Source organism: Carettochelys insculpta, chromosome 13 (genome assembly GCF_033958435.1).
Source record: "Carettochelys insculpta isolate YL-2023 chromosome 13, ASM3395843v1, whole genome shotgun sequence".
Taxonomy (NCBI): Eukaryota; Metazoa; Chordata; order Testudines; family Carettochelyidae; genus Carettochelys; species Carettochelys insculpta.
In genome coordinates, this window is record NC_134149.1 from 4,256,097 (window position 1) to 4,276,413 (window position 20,317).

The 20,317-nt window shown below is 42.1% G+C and overlaps 1 protein-coding gene across 1 annotated transcript in view; it reads right to left on the minus strand.

The window, feature by feature from the left end:
- Window positions 1-20,317, minus strand: part of GPC4 (glypican 4) — a 122,809-nt gene that overhangs the window by 20,289 nt on the left and 82,203 nt on the right. Inside the window, exon 3 of the mRNA XM_075007739.1 lies at window positions 12,964-13,355. Within this exon, the coding sequence (XP_074863840.1) occupies window positions 12,964-13,355 (392 nt within the window). The remainder of the gene's footprint in view (window positions 1-12,963; window positions 13,356-20,317) is intronic.

Here is a 20,317-nt window from a genome sequence, read left to right on the forward strand (position 1 = left end):
AGATGTAAGTTTATCTTATGCAAAATAGATTTTTATCCTTTATACTTCTCAGAAGAATCCTCTGAGTGACTCTTCAGGGAAAGAAAGCGAGGGTCTGTCAGAGTGTGCGACAACAGACTGTCAGCTCTTCTGGAGCACTGGATGTCTCCAAGGGTGGGGAAACTGACATACGCCCATCCCCTACCAAAGACTTCTTCCCTCTGTCCTTACGAAACACTGACGAAGGCCCAGATTTCACACGATTTTTTTGAGGAGCTCAGCGGTGAGCCCACACTCACCACTAGTGCCTAATTGATGTAGGAGCCTAAGTAGTTTTTAAAAAAATTAGATGAGCCCTTACAAGCCAAAACCCCATTACCTGTCAATAGAATTTTGACTTCTAAGGTTGTATCTAGACTGTGGGGAGCTGTTGGCAAAATATACATACACCATTTGTGCACTGCAATTTGAGTATCTTTTTCTGACAGTTCTGTCGGAAGAAGCTTTTCCACATGGGGCCAAATGTCAGAAAACCCCCTCTCCCAAGACATCCCTTCTTCCTCATGGAACGAGGTGTACAAGGATGTTAAAAGAGAATGCTCCTGACATGGCAGATCCCTTCCAAGATATCTGTAGTCTGGGTGCGCACTCTATTGACAAAACTTCAGTTTTGTCGACAAAAGCATTCAGTCTAGACATAACCTAGGTGACAAAAAAGATGAGACTTAGGCACTGCCACCAGTGTTGCCTCTGGGGATTTCCATCCACAGGCAGAGCAGATTGTGAAGGGAGGTTGACAGAAGGAAAAAAAAAAGGCAACTTGGTTTTGATGCTTCAATATGTCTAGATGTGCAGATTTAGCATATGACAATTATTCTACAAAGTTCTCTCTTAAGCAAGCAGCAACCCCTCAAAGAAGAGCCAGTGTGCACGCTTGGAAAGGCTAGAGCAACAGGGAAAAAGCAGATCAGATGATTTATGGTTGGAAAACAGGAAAACGAAGAACAGGCAACAGTAAAGGTGCCATCTGCTACCCAGATGGTTTCTACTTCCATACAAAAAGTTCACCAAGTTCAGCTTAGATTCGGCAAAAAATTCCTTGCTTCATTTCATTCCATGGTAAGCACCAATGCCATCTCACTGCCTGTCAAAGATCAGTCACTACACGTCAACAGGCCTCAAACCATCAACACATATCTTGCCTTCCAGACGACACATCATCTGTTTCAATACCCAGGCCCGAGTGTTCTTGCACTTCCCAATTCCCCACCCACACGCCATGTTGCTGAGACATGAAGTTGACTGCTGTTCTCGCACGCTTCTCTTGAGCTCATTTTTCTCTGGATGTTTCATGTGTTTGGCATTTGGTGAATTTTTTGCACACAAAGCTTTTCACTTTTTAGCAGAAGAATCAGCATGATAAAAATCAACACATTTGTGCATCCTTCCTTCTATATCTCTCTACAAACAGAGGGCCTAAGCTGTATAGAACAGAGATTGGTTTAACTTGTGAAAAACAACACCATACCAGGGATATACCTAAACCTCAGCCTTTAGCAATTTTCAAGGAAGTCATAGCAGAGACATGGGACAACTCTTATTACGACAGATGGGTGGGGAGAAATGGAGATTTTAAATAATTACACGTCACTGACACAACTACAAATGCTACCTGACAAGTCTCACCACAACAAAAAGCTTAACAACCACTGGAGAAAGGCCAGTATCAAGACCAGCCCAACTGTCCTGCTGACTGATCTGTCAATAGGATGCACCAACTCATGTCATGGCAGTTCTTCACAAGCTTTTAAGGCTCCCTCAGCAATGCCAGGTACAAGCCCTTAAACACGATCATACGTAACTGTAAACCCAGCTATTTTGTGCTGGGCTTGTGTTTATTTTGGAAAGAAACTGCAGTTCCTGCAAACGCTCCTCCAGAGTGACCCTCCAACACATATAATCGCCCTTCTCATAAACCTGAGTCCCAAAGAAAATGTCATTTTTTGAAGAGGATCTCCATTAGCAGATTCTAGTTCAGGTGGCATGTTCTGCTGCCCACGCACTGTGAAAGCTGTCAACAGGAGTCAGTCCAGTCAGGGTCTGTCCTTTATCTGGTGAAATTCATTTACTCTCGATGGTATTTCATGCCACAACAGCATCCCCCTTGCACCACAGCTTCCTCATGTAAATTACAATTTGCCCGTGTCTCTAGTGAACAGATGGGTCTTGTCACTAATCTTAGCTTTGGTCACAAGCTTGTTTCTTGCAAACTGATTCTCTCTCCCCCTCAAACACGTGACAAGTAAACAATCCTTCAACTACCCAAAAATATTGACTAGCATCTCCATGTTAACACTCTGGGCTAGATCATCTCACTCTGGCTCCCTCAAGTGGATGAAATAATGGGTTATTTTGGGGCAGGAAGTGTCAAATTAATGTTTCTTAGGGACCATTTAAAAAGTTAAATACTTTTTTTATTTATGCATTTTTTGGTTTTTTTCCATTTTACAATCGTAAAGTGTCAAAGCAGGTATTCTGTATGTGTTTCTTTAACTCATTGCCTAATTATTAGTAACATTTCTTATTTCACATGAATATATCTTCTGCCAAGAAGCTTAAAATTAAAGTGCTCACGTAGGCTGGAAAGAGACAAGTCAAGGGATTCTTTTTCACTTCTACTGTGAGAAGACCACAACTCAAACAAAAAGCCAACAGGCAAATAGCCTATTCTGTATTAGAAACCAACACTAACTCCTGATAAGCTGAACTTCCACAAGTCAAGACAACTGAAATGCTTCCACCAGCCTATTTTACTGCTTCAGGACTTGCAGTTTGAAGTCTTCTGAACCTAAATCACTTAGGTTTTGAAAAATCTGACCCTGAAATGGATAAATATAGATTTAGGAGTCAACCTCCAGGTGGGTGTGTGTGTTTTATTCTCTCACACAAACAATTTTCTTTTAAAGTGACTTTCGTCACTCAAAGTTTTCAATAAAAATACAGTTTTAGTCCTGATGATGTAAATAATTATGCAGAGTCAAAAACATATGTAGCTTTGCTCACATAAAAGTCTGATTAGGTGTTTTTAAGATCAAGACCTAAGTTTGCAATATTTTGGTTTTTTACCTATAACAGTTTTGTAAATTCATAAAGACACCCTACCAGCTGTACCATTTAAAAATATCAGCAATAATCATTCAGTGCCTTATAAATTCTAATCTAAAATTTTAATTGCACTCATTTTCATATTGGCTTTAGACACCTTCAATGCGATTTAAGACAACAATTTAAAATCACTCTTACTCTGTCAGTCTCACTGAATAATACCTTACTCAGCAAGTAGCTTCAATGCAACTACAGTAAAAACCCCATTATTTGACCCCCGGTTATCCAACACTCCATTTTATCCCACACTGCCTAGGTTGGATAATGTGGGGGGCAGATATTCTCCCCCAGCCCCACGCAGCCAGCAACCCACCCTGGGCAGCTGCTGCTGCCCAGGTCAGCTGAGGCTCCCTCCCTGGGGCAGCTGGGACTCTGTACCCTAGGCAGGTGGCAGGGATGGCTGCCTGCTTGGGTCCGGCAGCAGCTGGGTGCCTGGTGAGCCAGCCCTGGGACAGATGACAGTCCATCCCATACGGTGAACCCACACCCCACAAAAAGGGCCCAGCAGGCCCCTCTTCCCACCCCACAGCAAATTATTCAACATATTTTGTTATCCCGACCATCGGTTGGTCCCAATTGTGTCAAATAACAGGGGTTTTACTGTACTTGCAGAGTAAAGTGCTGTTCAGCAGTAAGGTGGAAACATCCGACCCTAACCAAATCTGTAAGACAATTAAAAATTACCGTGCAATGTAATGAAGTGGATTTTTAAACACATTCTCTTATCTGTTATTAACACATTTTACAAAAATGGTAGGATTTTAAAAGCTTTTTGTATTTCATTTAAGCCCATGCAGGTAGAATAGACTGGTTGTTTTAATTTTCCGTTACTTCTCTCAGAGTTGCCATTCCAGGGGCAGATACTGATGGAGAATTCTTTTAAATCAAACATTGCAAAAGAAAGCCAGTGAAAAAATTTCACTTCATAATCAGGCTCCTAAAACAGCTCTTTGACAAAAACTAAAAATCTGGCCTCCTGTTAAATTATGAACTGATGAGAAAGGGGTTGGGAACATGCAACAACTTTCTCCATGAAGTGAATAGCTGTTTTGTTTTTTTAAAAAAAATCATGCAATTAAGCTACACCAACTCCAAGCCCGTTTTGGCTACAGTAGAATCCAACAGCCATTCCCCATGCAAGCAGGCCAAAAATAAGATGGTCTTCGAATTGCAGACAGGAACATGGTTTCACTTTTACAATTTCTCCTCATCCTGCTGTGTAGCTTATAGAGCCACTATCCTGTCAAATGCTGGTCCCAAAGTTAAGTCTGCTACGAAAGAGACGATTGAGAGGTTTCCATTTAAAAAGCAAAACATTCCAGTGGAAACATTTTGGAATGAAACTTTCCCCAGCAGTATTTGAGTAACACCACTGCCACATTAGTCCAGGAGTAAGTACAAAGGAGCTGATTTTGTAGGGTCTGGTGCAGCTACAGATGTTTAAGGAATCACTTTGCATCTCCTCATTATTTTTTGCCTGTGATGAGGTTTTGCGTACATTTCTTGTAACTTAATTTACTTCTTCCACAAGTCCTGTTAATGACAGGTGGCTTCCCCCATCCCTCTTTTTTCCCCCCACTTCTTATTCTCCTCCTACTGCCTCCACTATGTAAACCCTGGATTCTTATTTTTGCTGCTAATCAGATGAAGTAGGTCTTACCCATGAAAGCTCACTACCTAATAAATAAAATTATTAGTCTTTAAGGTGTGCCAGGACTGCTTGTTTTCGGGACGCTACAGACGAATACAGCTACTCCTCCGACTATTTCTCATGCATTATACTCCCCTACATGTGCACTACTGAATTGTCATTTACATCAGGTTTGATTCCGTACTTACAGGTTTCTATTTTCCACTCAGGCATATGTCAAACAGAGAAACAACAGAACTCTTGAGATTCAACACATTTTTGTTCTACCTGCCTAGTTTATTATTACTGTAATGTACATAAAGCAGCATGCTAGTTTGATAGACAAATAGCTGACTTGATATGCCTCCATCATCTTAGCCTGGCTCACATAAAACTATAAAGCCAAGCCAAGGGATTTTTTGTTTAATGGTAATCATGTGATGTGAGCAAGTGAGGCTAGAAAATTTGATCATGTGCATTCCCTCCTCTCTCCCTTTAATTTCTGGCAACTACCGATGGAACCCGAGAATCCACGTGAAAGCAGATCAGAGCTCATAACTCAGATTCAGAATACGAAGCAGATGCCACTTCGGCAAATGCTTATGAACGGCTAGAAAAGAGACTCTCTCCAAAGAGAAGAAGTTATTCCATTAATGCTTTTGCAAACCTATCAGGGAAGCCCACGCTTACTTCTTGTGCTGCTAAAATAGAATGTCGCTGTTCTGGAGGACTTTCTCCAACAACAGCTAAGCATTCTTTTAAATAAGTCCTCCCCCGCTTCTAATTACAACGAGTAGCCGATATTCCCTTTCAATTTCATCAAGAGCAATTAGCGCATTAAAACAGAATTCTGCTTTACAGACAAAGCTTAACATTTGCTTCTCTCCAGTTGGCAAGAGGGATAAAACCTGGTCTGCAAAATAGCCTCGGTACAAACATAAAAGCACACCCTCTAAAGCAAGCCACATATAGGCCGACTCACGTGGACCCTATGAAATCCGTGATGACTGCTGCGACAACATACTTGGAAGGTTATGCTTCGCATGGTCCCTCAGATGGTCAACAGAGCTGGTACAAGAGGCACAGATGCGGCCACATTCTTGGCAGGACCAGTCAGGGTCATCTTTGATGTGGAGTCCTGCTTGGTATTGTTTTCTACATTGATGTTTGCCCTTGGCATGCAAGAGACAATCCCCCGGGCGTGACTGCCCTCCATTTCGCTCTGTTGCTCGCAGCTTGTTCCACGGATGACATGGCAATGCCCTTGCGTTTAGACACTGACCTTCACAACATCGGCAGGGCTTCTTGCAGTCCCTCTGGCAGAGTTCGCCAGAGCTCTGCTGTCCATGAAGTACTAGCCTTTACTAGTCTCAAGGCCAGACCATCTCATTTCAATTGTGATTTTATGACAAACGTTTCCTCAGAGACCTCGATGTTCAAGATATGGTCTCATCTATCTGATACAGAAGCATTAAACTCATCTGGGGAGAATAAATTTTGGACTTCATCCCTTGATCCAGAGTAGAATCCCAACCAAGGCTAATGGGAGGTCTGCACAAAGGAAGACAGGACCACTCTGTAACTGAGTTGTTAGTTCCTATTTACTCAGGAGCTTTGGTCACAAAAGAATGAGCAGACTGGGTTAGACCCAAGTTTCATCTAGCTCAGTATCCTGTTTGCAACAGTGGCCATTGCCAGGTGCCCCAAAGGTAATGAAAAGAACAGGTCACCATAATGTGATATGTCCCCTGATACTCATGTCCAGCTTCTGGCAAACAGAGGCTAAGGCTGAAGTGGGAAACACGGTCCCCTTTAGCAACGCTTTCATTTCCACTTTTGTCCATCCTCCTTTCACTGTCAATACCTGGTCAACATTCAGCAGTCTGAGGAGAGGTGAGGGGGGAAAAGAGTACAACCAGCAAAATTGCTCTTCGGATCCATACACCTGTGTCTGAGTCGGTCAAAAGAGCAGCTGTCTTTCCAAGGGCAGCACTTCATCTTGTAGTTCAGAGATACCTCATTACAGAAGCTGCAGTTTTGTGACAGAAGAATTTGGAGAAAGACTTCAGCAGATTAGCTACAAACAGCTAGTAGAAAGGGTGAAATACGTGGCACTTAAACAACTATTTTAGATACATGTTGAAAAGAAAATTCACTCCATGCTCCACCCTGCACACTTCATTAATGTTACCAATGGATGTTACAAAGCCATTCCACCAGCCAAGAGTTTTGGGAATGTGCAATTTCCTGGATGTGTCAGCAGATGTCACAAGGTAAGCATGTCACTTAAAAGAAATATGGCATTCATTCCATACATCTCATTTGGACTTCCAATTCTAATGCAGCTTCTGATAAACAAAAACAATTTTGATCTCAAGTTCTCCAGCTACAAATTCAAATTAAATAAAATAGATTTCCTGAGATCTGACTGAAAGCCCATTTCAAGCAATACAATTGCTTTTATTGACATAAAACTCTTGTGGCTCCAAGAGCACATACATTTGCAGCTGAACCATTATATGAGCACGTATTCCATCTTCATAATTTTCTACCAGCACCGGAAAGGTCACATACCATGGTGGCAAGCAAATGTTGAAAAAGTGTTACATCAATGAAAATTTTCAGTGGGTGGCAGTAGCACAGCTCAGAAAAATACAGTTTACTGCAACGTGAGCACTTGTATAAAATGACACTAGTGTATCACATTTGATCAGCCATTTCCCTTGTAAAACAAATACAGAACAGCCAAACCAGCAAATTGCTAAATTGCTTCTGTGATAAAAAAAAAAAAAAAGACAAGAATATTTTTCTATGGGTACAATATAAAGAGGAGATGCTGACAATCAGAAACCTACCTCAGGATGCCATGGCTTCACTGAAACAACTTCCTAACTCATTCTGAATTCACTGCGGGGTGAAATACAAAACAAAACTAAACCATACAGAGAGGTTGATAAGTTTATCTGATAGCTTAGACAAAAACCTGTACGCAATGGTATCATTCAAATAACTTGAAAAAGAAATTAAGACATATCCAGCAAAGCAGTTATTTTAAACACTTCAGTTTTATTTGCTTGAAGTTTGTTTTTCTGAACAAGCTATCAGACACAGCTGTAGTTTCTGTATCTATGAGACAAACACAGAAACTTTAAAACCTCGTACGATAGCTCCACCAGGGAGTTTAGTATCAGAGAGGTAGCCAACGTAGTCTGTATCTCCAAAAACAACAAGTCGTCCTGTGGCACCTTATGGGCTAAAAGATATTTTGGAGCATAAGCTTTTGTGGGCAAAGACCCGCTTTGTCAGATGCCGAAGTTTAGTTCTTTAGCTGCCTGCAAACAATGGTTATGGTCCAAGCAGCTCATTCACCTTTATTCTCAGGTCTCTAATATATCCTGTTTTAACTGTAAGACTCTAAAACCATTCTCTGTTTTTTTAAAAAAATCTGTGCATTAAACCAGAGGTGAATGGTGGGGAGTAGTGTGTGAAATTTCATAAGGGAGCCCAGCATGATCAGCTGCTGGGTCTCAGGCTCATCCAGCTCATTAAAAATGTTGAAATAGGTTACTGTTTTTATGTCTGCATATTCACATTTATATACCAAGTTTGGACATTCTACAGACTTACTTTCTTACACTTACCAAAAGGTTTCCCCTCCTCCCATATGAACATAACCAAAATTTCTGTCAGTTTGGATTACATTAGACAGTTGTGGGGTAGGGGACTGCCAATTGCAGGGGTGAAAAGTGGGACTCAGCGTAAAATGTTTGCTCACCCCGGGTAAAACTGGCCCCTCATACCACTGTGAACTCAGGCCACAGCCACTGAACTCTCTCTGGCTAACTAACTATCTGGTCACTAGCACAGTGCATGTAAACCACTGGTGAAGTGTTAAAATCCCTCTCTGCACTTCGCACCATTGTACAAGCAAACTGCTAAGTAAGTAAAGTATCACAAACCAGGACAAGAAGAGTGGGATAATAACAAGATGTGTAGTACAATACAGTGTGTGCACGCATACATACCATGTGCTATTAATTAAAGGGACATTTCTTAAGTAGACATATTGCAAAATATCAAGCTGTAGTCTTCCTCAGTCACCCACTGCTCTGGCTTCTACTTTTCCCCTCCTCCCCTTATAAAGAAACAAAGAAAAAGAAAAAAGAAAGAACCCCTCATGGTTAGGGCAGGAAATGTCAGTGTTTGGCAGCAATTTAACCTTGTTGATTTCAATGCTTGTCAAGGACTTGATAGCAGACCAGTAATTGCACGATGGTTAGATCTCCCTTCCCCAACTACTGGAGGGGGTGGGTGAGGGGAAATAAAGAACATACAGCCTCTAAGGCATGATCAAAGAATCAGAAGCCTTATTTTCAGAGGGGTAGCCATGTAACACTGCAGCTTTGCAAATAATAAGCAGTCCTGTAGCACATTAGAGACTAATAAATTTATTAGGTGAATGTGTCTTATCCATGAAAATGCAATATATGTGTTAGTCTCCAAGGCACTACAGGACCACTTGTTATTTGTGACGCCTTTTGTAACTGTTAATAGCCAAACTGGTAAAAATGAACTGCAAAGTAAACTAGCTGCCTATGCCCAGGAAGGCAGAAATATGGCTTTTTTTTTCGACCTTTGGCTATGGTTCACAGCATATTTAGGGAATTTTGTAATTGGAGCCCAAAGCATGTAACCCTCAGCAGTGAAGTCCTCTCACTCTAAAGGAAATATCAGCTGCATTTCCAATGTACAGTTTGGGGATTATTTTATGGTTTTTCTCTTTAAATTGTACGTGTTACAAACAGGAATGAAACATGCTCCTGTGAAAATAAGGGAAAGTCTTGATTATAGCTATGTAAGGACAGCAGTATATGGCTTTTCAGTGCATTCAGTTCAGGGGGAAAAGGTTCCTGCTAATTTTCTTCATTTCTAGCATTTTAGTTTTGAAAAGTAAAGTATTTGGCGCCCCAGTGTTACCTCTCTTCCCCATCCCATCAGGAAAATCATATTCCAAACTCACATTTCTTCCAGGAAATGGTGTGAAAATACACACACACACACAATTTAAAAAGTCATCCAGTCAACACCACAATAAAGGGCTCTTTGCTCTCATCTACAGCTCTATGTGAAAGTGAAAACAGCTGGACTTCACAACAGTGATTCTATCTCAGCAAGTGAATTCTATGCAAACCATTTTTTCCACTTATTGTTTACAAAAAAACGGTACTAATTTTCGTATGCTGTCAATTCTTCATCAAAAATAGAAGAGCTTTAACTCCCAGGTCTCAAGTTAATTCATACTTTGAACATACACCCCATCTCCTCTTGAGTTTATAAAACACTAGACAAATAGCAAAAGTTAGTACATACAGAGTACACATATATACACACACATTCACAGAAAGGACGAGAGAGTACACACGCACGTTTAGTAATATGGACTTAATCTACAAATAACATGAAAAGCAAAAAAAAAAACCCAACCAAATACTGTGAAAATATTTCATTTCATAGTTTTCTACCACATGTTGCGGAAGCAAGCTTTTTTCTGCTGAAAAAGACCAAAATATTATAGAAAGGTATTACACCTTAAATCATGACAAGTAACCATACAATTTTGGAATTCAACCATAAGATATTCATTGGCAAGGAGCGCTACCATTGGTTATAATAGGAAATCTACTGTAAAATTTACAATGGGAAATTCTAAAATGTAACCCAATGGTTATTCCCTTGAGACAACTATTTTTGCTGCTGAATATTTTCCTGCTTAACCTTGTAAACTCAAGCAATTAATTCTAGAATTCAATGCAATTTTATATGTGAGGAGCTTCCAAGGCAAAAATTCACAATGCCACCTTGAGTTCATGAGCATGATTCACAACAGATGCAGGAACCGTAGCCTTGGTTACAAAGCGTTGAGCCAAAGACTTTCCGAGCAATTCTGATTAAACATAATATAACAGGTAAACAAGCTCTCTCACTCAGATACATTTACTTTCTATCAAGTCAGGGTGTGACCCTGAACTCCCAACTCAGGCAAACCTCACTGGTACACTCAGAGAATTCCCACTGGAGTTAACCTAAGATTACAGTGCCAGGTGTTTTCATTGTAAGACACGGAAACTGCTCTCCATCATTTCCCCCATACCCAAATAATATTCAGAGTAAATTTAGTGCCACTACAAGATGCCCAAATGACTGCAACCGAAACAAGCCCTCGGCCAACACCACACGCTCAGCAGCCTGGCAAGTGTCCCCAGATCCAACCAATACTTTACTCTTGACCTGAAATACAGAAGGAACTTCAGTCCCCAAAGTACCTGCTCTCATTCAGTACTTGGACTTTTCATTTGAAATTATGGGAGGCCTTGAATAGTACTTGATTCCCATGAGGAGTCACATAAATGAATGCACAATTTATCATCAACTGAGAGGTGTCCACACGGCACACAGTTACATACAGCAAAGCCTCCCCTCCAGGAAAGGAAAGGCTTACTCTTTGGGGAAATTTATATATAGTATTAACCTCACTGTAAAAACAGACACTTTCAAGATGTCTAAACGGCTTATAATTTATTTATAACCTCCCTCTGAAACTTAGAAAAAAATTGATGTCTCCTCACTAACCTTTTTGTCCCTTCTCTCTCTCTCTCACTCACACACACACAGTTTTATGAGAGAGTGGAATATATTTTAGGGACTTTTGCTTGTTGAGGTTTTGCTTAAGAAAAATGAGAATGGAAGCAAATTTTAGGGTTGCTGTATCTTAACATCAGAGGTGGGAAAGGTACCCAAAAAGTTACTTAAGTAAAAGTGCAGCTGCTGGGGGCATGGGAACGGGTGGGGAGAGGTGTGGTGTGATACTTAAGTACAAGATATTGGGGTGTCTCTGGAAAACTTAAGTACACAGACCACATCTAGATTGTGCTCAAGTATCCAGAAATGAAAACATCTGTACTTATTCCACCTCTGCTTAACATTGCTCCTGTGAATAAAAGCAATTGGAATGATTATTTCCCTTACCAAATATTTTATTTCTCCTGCAGATGGTCTTAAAACCACATTTCAAGAGGTTTTTAAAAAATTCTGTCACTTATAGGCTGGCTCAAACTAGTTCACATTGCTTTTTATTTTAACTAGCTTTCTGTCTGGTTTATTAGACATTCTGTAAGCAGGTAGATGGGAGGAGAATTCCCCTATGCATAAATGTTGATATTAAATTTTCCAGCTTCTCGGAAATTAGTTTACATTTAACTTGAAATCACCTGTATTTGTTTTCATGCACAATCACCTTACAAGGTTCCTCTAACAAGTCAGATTCAATCAGAAAGCATCCTGAACTACTCTGAAGTATTTTATCTAAGGTGATGTAAGTAATCACCAACTTGTTTTAGACACTTAATGCTTGCAACTTGTGCACAAATTTAATTCAAAGATTCATATACAAGATACATTCAAATAAGAGATGTGCAGACATCTGCAAACGCAGAATTCTTTCAGAGACTGTACTTGAGGCATTCATACTAACATATTTCTTGCTTTTGTACTGCACCTACCACGCTTTGGTCCTAGTCCATCACGGAGACACTTTGGTGCTGTCACAGGATGCCTGACCTCCACACACTGAAATCACGTGTGTAAAAATGCTTAAAATGGCAGAAAATTTTAACATTAAACTGGAACAGACTGCAAAACTGAGTGATGAGTGAACCTGCTAGCTAACATCACACTGACTTAACACGTGCGTTTGGCTTTCGGGGGATGCCAGGAGCAGTATTTTGAAAATCTGATTATACAAATAATTTTGTTTCAAGTGGGCATCTTAATTGCCACCTGGGCCTCCAGTTACATGGAACCTAAACTGGAGCTGCAGAGGGAATGCAAGACATGAAATGGACAACAGTAGTTATTTGAATCTGAGTTACCAGGATATCTACAGACACTTCACTGACAGGCACCCCATATCCCTACAGTACGGCACCACTCGACTCAGTGACTCGTTCAGCTTCTACCTGCCATTTCCAGACATGTAGGATTTGAGCCAGCAAAGGATTTAAGCCTGAGCTTAACTTCAAGTTCACACTGAAGTGCTCTGCCAAGCTGGGACCACTGTGAGCACTGTCACACTCCTACACCTGCCAAGCAAACTCCACCTGACAGCGGAGTAGGTATCAAACTTAGCTCACCACAGACACTTTGGTAACGACATCTCTTGCCACTGCCAGGCCTTGTGCAAATGTGCGGGCAGCCACAAATGCTCGTGTAACCTGTAGTTTTAGTTTCCGTGGCACGTCTCCGAAAGGCTTTAACTGCTCTGTGTACTTGCTGACGCACTCGAGGTATTCGTCCGTGAAATGGTACTGGGGGTTCACTAATCGAAACATACGTTCCAGGAGATGCGCCCAGAAGTCATTCAGCATCTCTTCCAGGTTTACATTTCCACCCACATAATAGCGCTTCAGCTCGACGAAGAGATCCTTAAAAAGTTCAGAGTTCTGCATGTACAAACGACCGTACGTCCGCAAAAACATGTCGTTCAAGGACTTCTCAGCATTTTCAAGCAGTTCTTTGAAAAATTCTGGAAAAAAGATAAATGAAAAACATGCAATAAACAATTCCAGATTTATCATTGTCACAGTTATGCAAGCTTTTCAAATATTCCTCTCAATAATTCAACAATGACAACACAAATGAAAGTGAAAGCTCAGAAGTCTGACTGGAACATCACTTAAGCACTGAGCATTCTCCTTCAGCAATGTCCCTATTTTTCATAATTTTTTGTTCATAATTGGTAACTGAAGAGAAGAGATCCTAAGACATGGATGACTGAAGTTCACTTACTTGAATAGCAAGACAAAATCCAGCAAACTGGAAAAACAATGCAGGTTCCCTTTAAAAAGTTTTTAAACCATAGACTGTCATGAAACATGAAGGTACGCACATACATTCAAAATGAGTGTTCATAATAACTGGTTTTAACATTTCAACACTGCCAACCCCCAATGTTTTAAAAAAAACAAAAAAAAACCAAACAAACCTCAAACCACAAGTCAAGCTGCAAAAATTATGAAATTTTGTTAAGTAAGACTTTTTAAAATATATTTGGGGCTTTTTTATTGCCTTCCGATTCTGAAGTTACAAGTTCTTTTGGGCCTGAATTCTGGTTATGGATTTTACATGCTACCATAATGCAAAAAATCTATTTACACAGGTTGGAACTGCTGTAAGAGTTAAAGGTTATAGCCCTTATGTTTACAAACAGTGCCAGGGAATTTTTAACTGCAGCAAATAGATACTGCCATTTCTTTCATCTTGTCGAAAAGCCCGCCTCTGCAGGCAGCATATAACTCTACTGGCTCAAAAAAGAGCACATCTAGTGAACCATCACCACCATCATCTCCTAAGTAGAGTAAACTCTTTCATATCTGGCAGAACCAGGAAGTTGCCAAATATTCAAATATTCTAGATAATAGGGAGGCATACTTGCAATACACAATGCTAACTAAAAACAAGATTAGATATTAAGGAACAAACAAATGTATGCAGAGTATTTTATTTACCAGCAGCAGTACTGTACAATGTAAACTTATACTGTACTTACTTTCACAGTATTGTACTTATGGAAAACATAACTAAAATTTACTTATGGTTCAAATGCTGGTTATTTGAGAGCTCCGGATGATAGAATGCTGGATCTGAAAGAGTTTACTGAATTCTGTACAGGCCTCTCATGCAAATCTTGTACAGGCCCAAAGATGCTTAGCTCAAGAGACGTACTGGAATTCCTGTACTGCTGAACCTGTTACTTAACCTTTGAAGAGTTTCGTTCCTCCTCTGCTTTATACCAAGCTCCTCTCTAGGGTATCCAAAAATTTATAATTGCCTGTAAGCCATGTGTTCTCTCACCAACTGTACCTTGAGTTGAGTGGAAGGGTGTCCCTTACACTTAGTGAGGTAGAAACCTCAGAGTGCAGATAGAAGCTTTCATTTAACTTCAGATGCAGAGTGAAATGAAAATACACCATGCTATCTAATTTGTATAAATGAAGCATGGGCCAATAACAACATATAGCTATTATAATCAAACAAAAACAAATCAGTTCCCACCTAAGTGGTAAGAGTAAAAAGAAAAGGAAAATGTGGCATTCGTATGGTCTGAACAAAGAGCACCGTGGCTGCAAAGTCTGAACAAGAACATGTAAACGGCAGGGGCGAGGGGGACGCAAAGGGGCAAACGCCTACTTGGTTTTGGCCACTATAGGAAGCAACTGCATATTACCTGCAGGCAGAGGCCCATTTGCTGTAAAAGAGCTATGAAAAAATAATTTAATAGGGGTCAGACATCTAGTTGTCCTTCCTATGAGCACTGACTACAAGACGACACAGTGGTGCTTTACACACCAGCCAAAAATAATTTTGCTTACCCCCAACCAAATGGGTGAATGTATCTCCGAAAATGACAGTGAAAAACTCAAATCTCTAATAAAAACAGTTAAATATGGGAGATGAATTTGGATCCTAACTTGGAGCTCTTGGGGGTGGTTCAGGAAGCTCCCCTTAATGGAGGTAAAACACAATGAAATTATTCTTTGACAAATTCCACTGGATATGTGTAATTCTGACCTGTGCTTTCTGGCGACTCACATTCAACATACAATTTTTAACAAAAACTTGCCTCTGTTTTAGTCCCTAAAAGGAGTCCCGTTCAGAGCCAGAAGTTGTTAGAAGAAAAAAAAAAAAAAAAAATCTTTGGCCCAGTTTGAATTTAAATGCTGTTAAAATGTATCAAGTATGTTGAAGTTCAAATTTTAGTCTTCAAAGTGCTCCAATACAAACAAAGACGAACACACAGAGAACATTTTCTGGGAAAACTGAAACATTCTTTGAGTTCCTTATTAGCAAAGTCATGGGGCTCGGCGGTTGACATAGCTGTATATAATGTAGCCTCTCAGGAGTACAAGAAAAATGATCCAGCAAAGAGGAGATTGATTTCAAAAACCCGACATGTCTTCTGTCCAATATCAGCATGAATCTCTACTTTGGTTCCCATGACTGGCATTTCCTGTCTAGGAAGATTTTTTTTTTCAGTTGAGTTTATACTACAGAGATTACTTTGGTGGTGTATATTAATTTCTAATTCAGTTAATCACTCTGAAAACTTATTTCCTTCTTTCCTTCAGATTTTTTCAGGGCTTTCAAAATCACCAGCTAGGCTGTATTTTCAAATACACCAGGACTGGGCACATAGTTAACACTTATCAGGAAATCTACAGAAAGGATTTGATTTCAAATGACACTTAGGTTAGAAACCATTAAATGTTTCCAACTGTCAATCAAATTAGTATACGGAGGATTTTTGTTCCCTGCCTCAGAACAATCATCTTAAGCTATGAATTCACATCAACTTGGCCTACTTAATTCTCCTGCTCCAACACATTTTATTTCTGACGTTCCAAATTGCTACAGGTTTTCTTTAGCTTTTTTCTCCCGAGTCTTGTTTTACCAGGGCATATGGCAGGTCAGCCCCCGCCCCGGAAACACGAAATGATTTCCATTTGGGGACAATCTGCCAGATTTTGTTTTCAAGTATACCCATTACAAGGAGAAACCTAATTACAGTTAGCAGCTTACGCCTGCATATTAGCAACCTTCTAAACAGTGAGTTCCCCTTGGCCAAAAGAAGGAAAATGGGAGCACCCCAACGCTAAGAAATTTCCAAACGCCAAGCAAGCACACAGCTCAATGACTGCCTGAGTCATAAGACACCACAGAGGAACCACGGTCTATGATTAGCACAGAGGGTATACAAGACCCTGCTCACCTCACTTAACTCGCAGTACCCACCTCACCTTTCCCCATCATAGAATCATAGAACAATAGAGCTGGAAGAGACTTAAAAAAAGCCATCTAGTCCAGCCTCCTGCCCTAGGCAGGACCAAACCCAACAGATCAGCCCAGCCAGGGCTTTGTCGAGGCGAGACTTAAACACCTCCAGGGATGGAGACTCCACTACTTCCCTGGGTAGACCATTCCAATGCTTCCCCACCCTTCTAGTGAAAGAGTTTTTCCAAATGTTCAACCTGGACCTTCCCAACCGCAACTTGAGACCATTGTTCCGTGTCCTGCCGTCCGTGACCACTGTGAACAGCCTCTCTCGAGCCTCTTTGCAACCTCCCTTCAGTAAGTTGAAGGCTGTTATCCAGTTCCCCCTCAGTCTTCTCTTCTGCAGACTAAACAGTCCCAATTCCCTCAACCTTTCTTCATAGGTCACATGCTCCAGCCCCCTAATTATTTTGGTCGCCCTCCGCTGGATCCTGTCCAGTGTATCCACATCCTTCCTATAACTGGGGGCCCGGAACTGGACGCAGTACTCCAGATGCGGCCTCACCAAAGCCAAATAAAGACAAATAATCACTTCTCTGGATCTACTGGCAACGCTCCTCTTGATGCAACCTATTATGCCATTAGCCTTCTTGGCTACAGCGGCACACTGTTGACTCATGTCCAGCTTCTCGTCCATTACAACTCCCAAGTCCTTTTCTGCAGAACTACTACTGAGCCAGTCGGACCCCGGCCTGTAACAATGCTTGTGATTTCTCCAGCCCAAGTGCAGGACTCTGCACTTGTCGTTATTGAACCTCACCAGATTTCTTACAGCCAAGTCTTCCAATTTGCCTAAGTCAGTCTGGACCCTGTCCCTACTGTCTAGTGTATCTACCTCTGCCCCTAGTTTTTTGTCATCTGAAAACTTGCTGAGGGTGCAATCCAACCCCTCATCCAGGTCACTGATAAATATGTTGAACAGAACAGGACCCAGAACTGAACCTTGGGGCACTCCACTAGAAATCGACCGCCATCCCGACATCAAGCCGTTGATCACTACCTGCTGGGCCCAACCTTCTAGCCAGCTTTCTATCCATCTTACCCTGCATTTATCCAATCCACATTCTTTTAACTTGCTGACAAGAATATTGTGGGAGACCGTATGAAAAGCTAAGCCATCTGCTAAGAGGTGCTAACAACTTTAGTAAAAGAATGTTAAAATCATAAGAACATAAGAATGGCCATACTGGGTCAGACCAAAGGTCCATCCAGCCCAGTATCCCGTCTGCCGACGGTGGCCAATGCCAGGTGCCCCAGACAAGGAGAACAGAAGACAATGATCAAGTGATTTATCTCCTGCCATCCATCTCCCGCCCTTGTACTGAAGGCTAGGGCACCATACTTTACCCCTCGCTAATAGCCATTTATGGACCTAACCTGCAAAAATTTATCAAGCTTTTTTTTAAACCCTAATAGAGTCCTGGCCTTCACAGCCTCCTCTGGCAAGGAGTTCCAGAGGTTGACTGTGTGCTGTGTGAAGAAAAATTTCTTTTTATTAGTTTTGAACCTACTACCCATCAATTTCATGTGGTGTCCCCTAGTTCTTGTATTATGGGAAAAGGTAAATAATTTTTCTATATTCACTTTCTCCACACCATTCATGATTTTATATACCTCTATCATATCGTCCCTCAATCGCCTCTTTTCCAGACTGAAAAGTCCCAGTCTCTCTAGCCTCTCCCCATATGGGACCCGTTCCAAACCCCTAATCATCTTAGTTGCCCTTTTCTGAACCTTTTCTAATGCCAATATATCTTTTTTGAGGTGAGGAGACCACACCTGCACGCAGTACTCCAGATGTGGGCGTACCATAGTTTTATATAGGGGAAGCATGATATCATTTGTCTTATTATCTATCCCTTTTTTAATGATCCCTAACATCTTATTTGCTTTACTAACTGCTGCTGCACACTGCGTGGATGTCTTCAGAGAACTATCCACTATAACTCCAAGATCCCTTTCCTGATCTGTCGTAGCTAAAATTGACCCCATCATGTTGTACGTGTAATTTGGGTTATTTTTTCCAATGTGCATTACCTTACACTTACCCACATTAAATTTCATTTGCCATTTTGCTGCCCAATCACTCAGTTTGCTGAGATCTTTTTGTAGTTCTTCACAATCCCTTTTGGTTTTGACTGTCCTGAACACTTAATAGGCATGCCAGGGTGGGCACGATATGGCCCGTGGGCCACATCCAGCCTGCCAAGCCTTTTAATCCGGTCTGCAGCCAGCCTCCACAGCATGGCACAGTGCCCCTCGAAGAGGCAGACTGCTCCCTTGTGGCTCTCTGCACTGTGGGGGTGGCGAGGGGAAGAGTGCCAATGGAAGCTGAGAGATTTTTCTGGGAGCAGGGGGAGTACAGCATAGTTTGTCAGCTCCCATTGGCGGGTTTCTGACCAATGGGAGCTGAGAGATTTTGCTGGGGAGGGGGGGTGAGGGCAGCATGCGAAGCTTCCTCCCCGTAGTGAAGAGAGCCAAGTGGAATAGCCAGTGGGTTGGGGCTGCTGGCAGACAGGGAAGCTTGCCTGGGAATGCTGCTAGCCAGGAGCTGCCCAGGTAAACGCCTCCGGCCAGAGCCTGCCTCTGGCACCCGACCCACTCGGACACCCAAACTCCCTCCTACACCCCTCCCTGAGGCCAGAATCCTCTCCTGCACCCATATGCCCCCCCGGAGCCTGCTCCCCAATACCTACGCCAGGTCATCACCCAATCCCTCTGCACCCCACCCCTCACCCCGGTCACAACTTCCTCTCAGACTGTGAACCTGCTTCCACAACCTTCCCCTGCACCAGAATCCTCTCTTACACCATACCTCCTCCCAGGTATACCTACACCCCAATATCCTGCGCCGGGCCACAAATCCATCCTGTATCAAAAGTCCTGCTCACACCCCACACCTGTACTGCACCCCATCCCCTACTCAAACTCTCTTGTGCACCCAACCTCCATCCCAGACCCCACACTCCCCTCAGAGAAGTGAAGCCCTCGACCACTTACCAAAAGCTTGGCATGCCCCCCACCCCCAGTGAATGGATGCTGGAATGAATGGGCTGTAACAGGGATGTAAAACGGTTAGCTCATTAAATGGAGGGGGCTAGAACAGGCCCCTGCTGCAGGCAGGAGCTGCTCTGGCCAGCTGGAGTGCCCTTGCCTGCAGTGTCTGGGACTGCCGTAGATGAGGGCTGTTCCAGCTATGTTGGAGCCTGTGCCGTACCCAGGTTGGGCCTGCCGTAGATGATGGCTTCTCCATCCATGCTGGAGCATTTCCTCTCCCCAAGCCACGGCTGGCCACTAGGCGTGCCAGCTAGAGCAACCCCCTGCCTGTGGTGGGCCACATGGGGCTATTCCAGCCTCCACGGGTTAATCATAACTAGCAAGCCTCCTCCATTCAGGGTAAAGCTTTCCCGGTCAACTGGTTAAACTTTAACATCCCGAGGCTGTAAGTATAGGCCTCCGCTACTGCAAGGAATCCACAGCAGAGCCCCTCCCTGAAAAGTCCTGGTGATTACCTTGGGATATGCTCAGTGACCTAAAACAAGATGACAGCTCTGGAAAAAAATGGCCTTGAGACACCCATTGAAATTTCAACAGATACTTGGGGTGCTAAGTTGCCCATGTAAAGTTAATGGACTCCCTCACAATTAAAAGGCATTA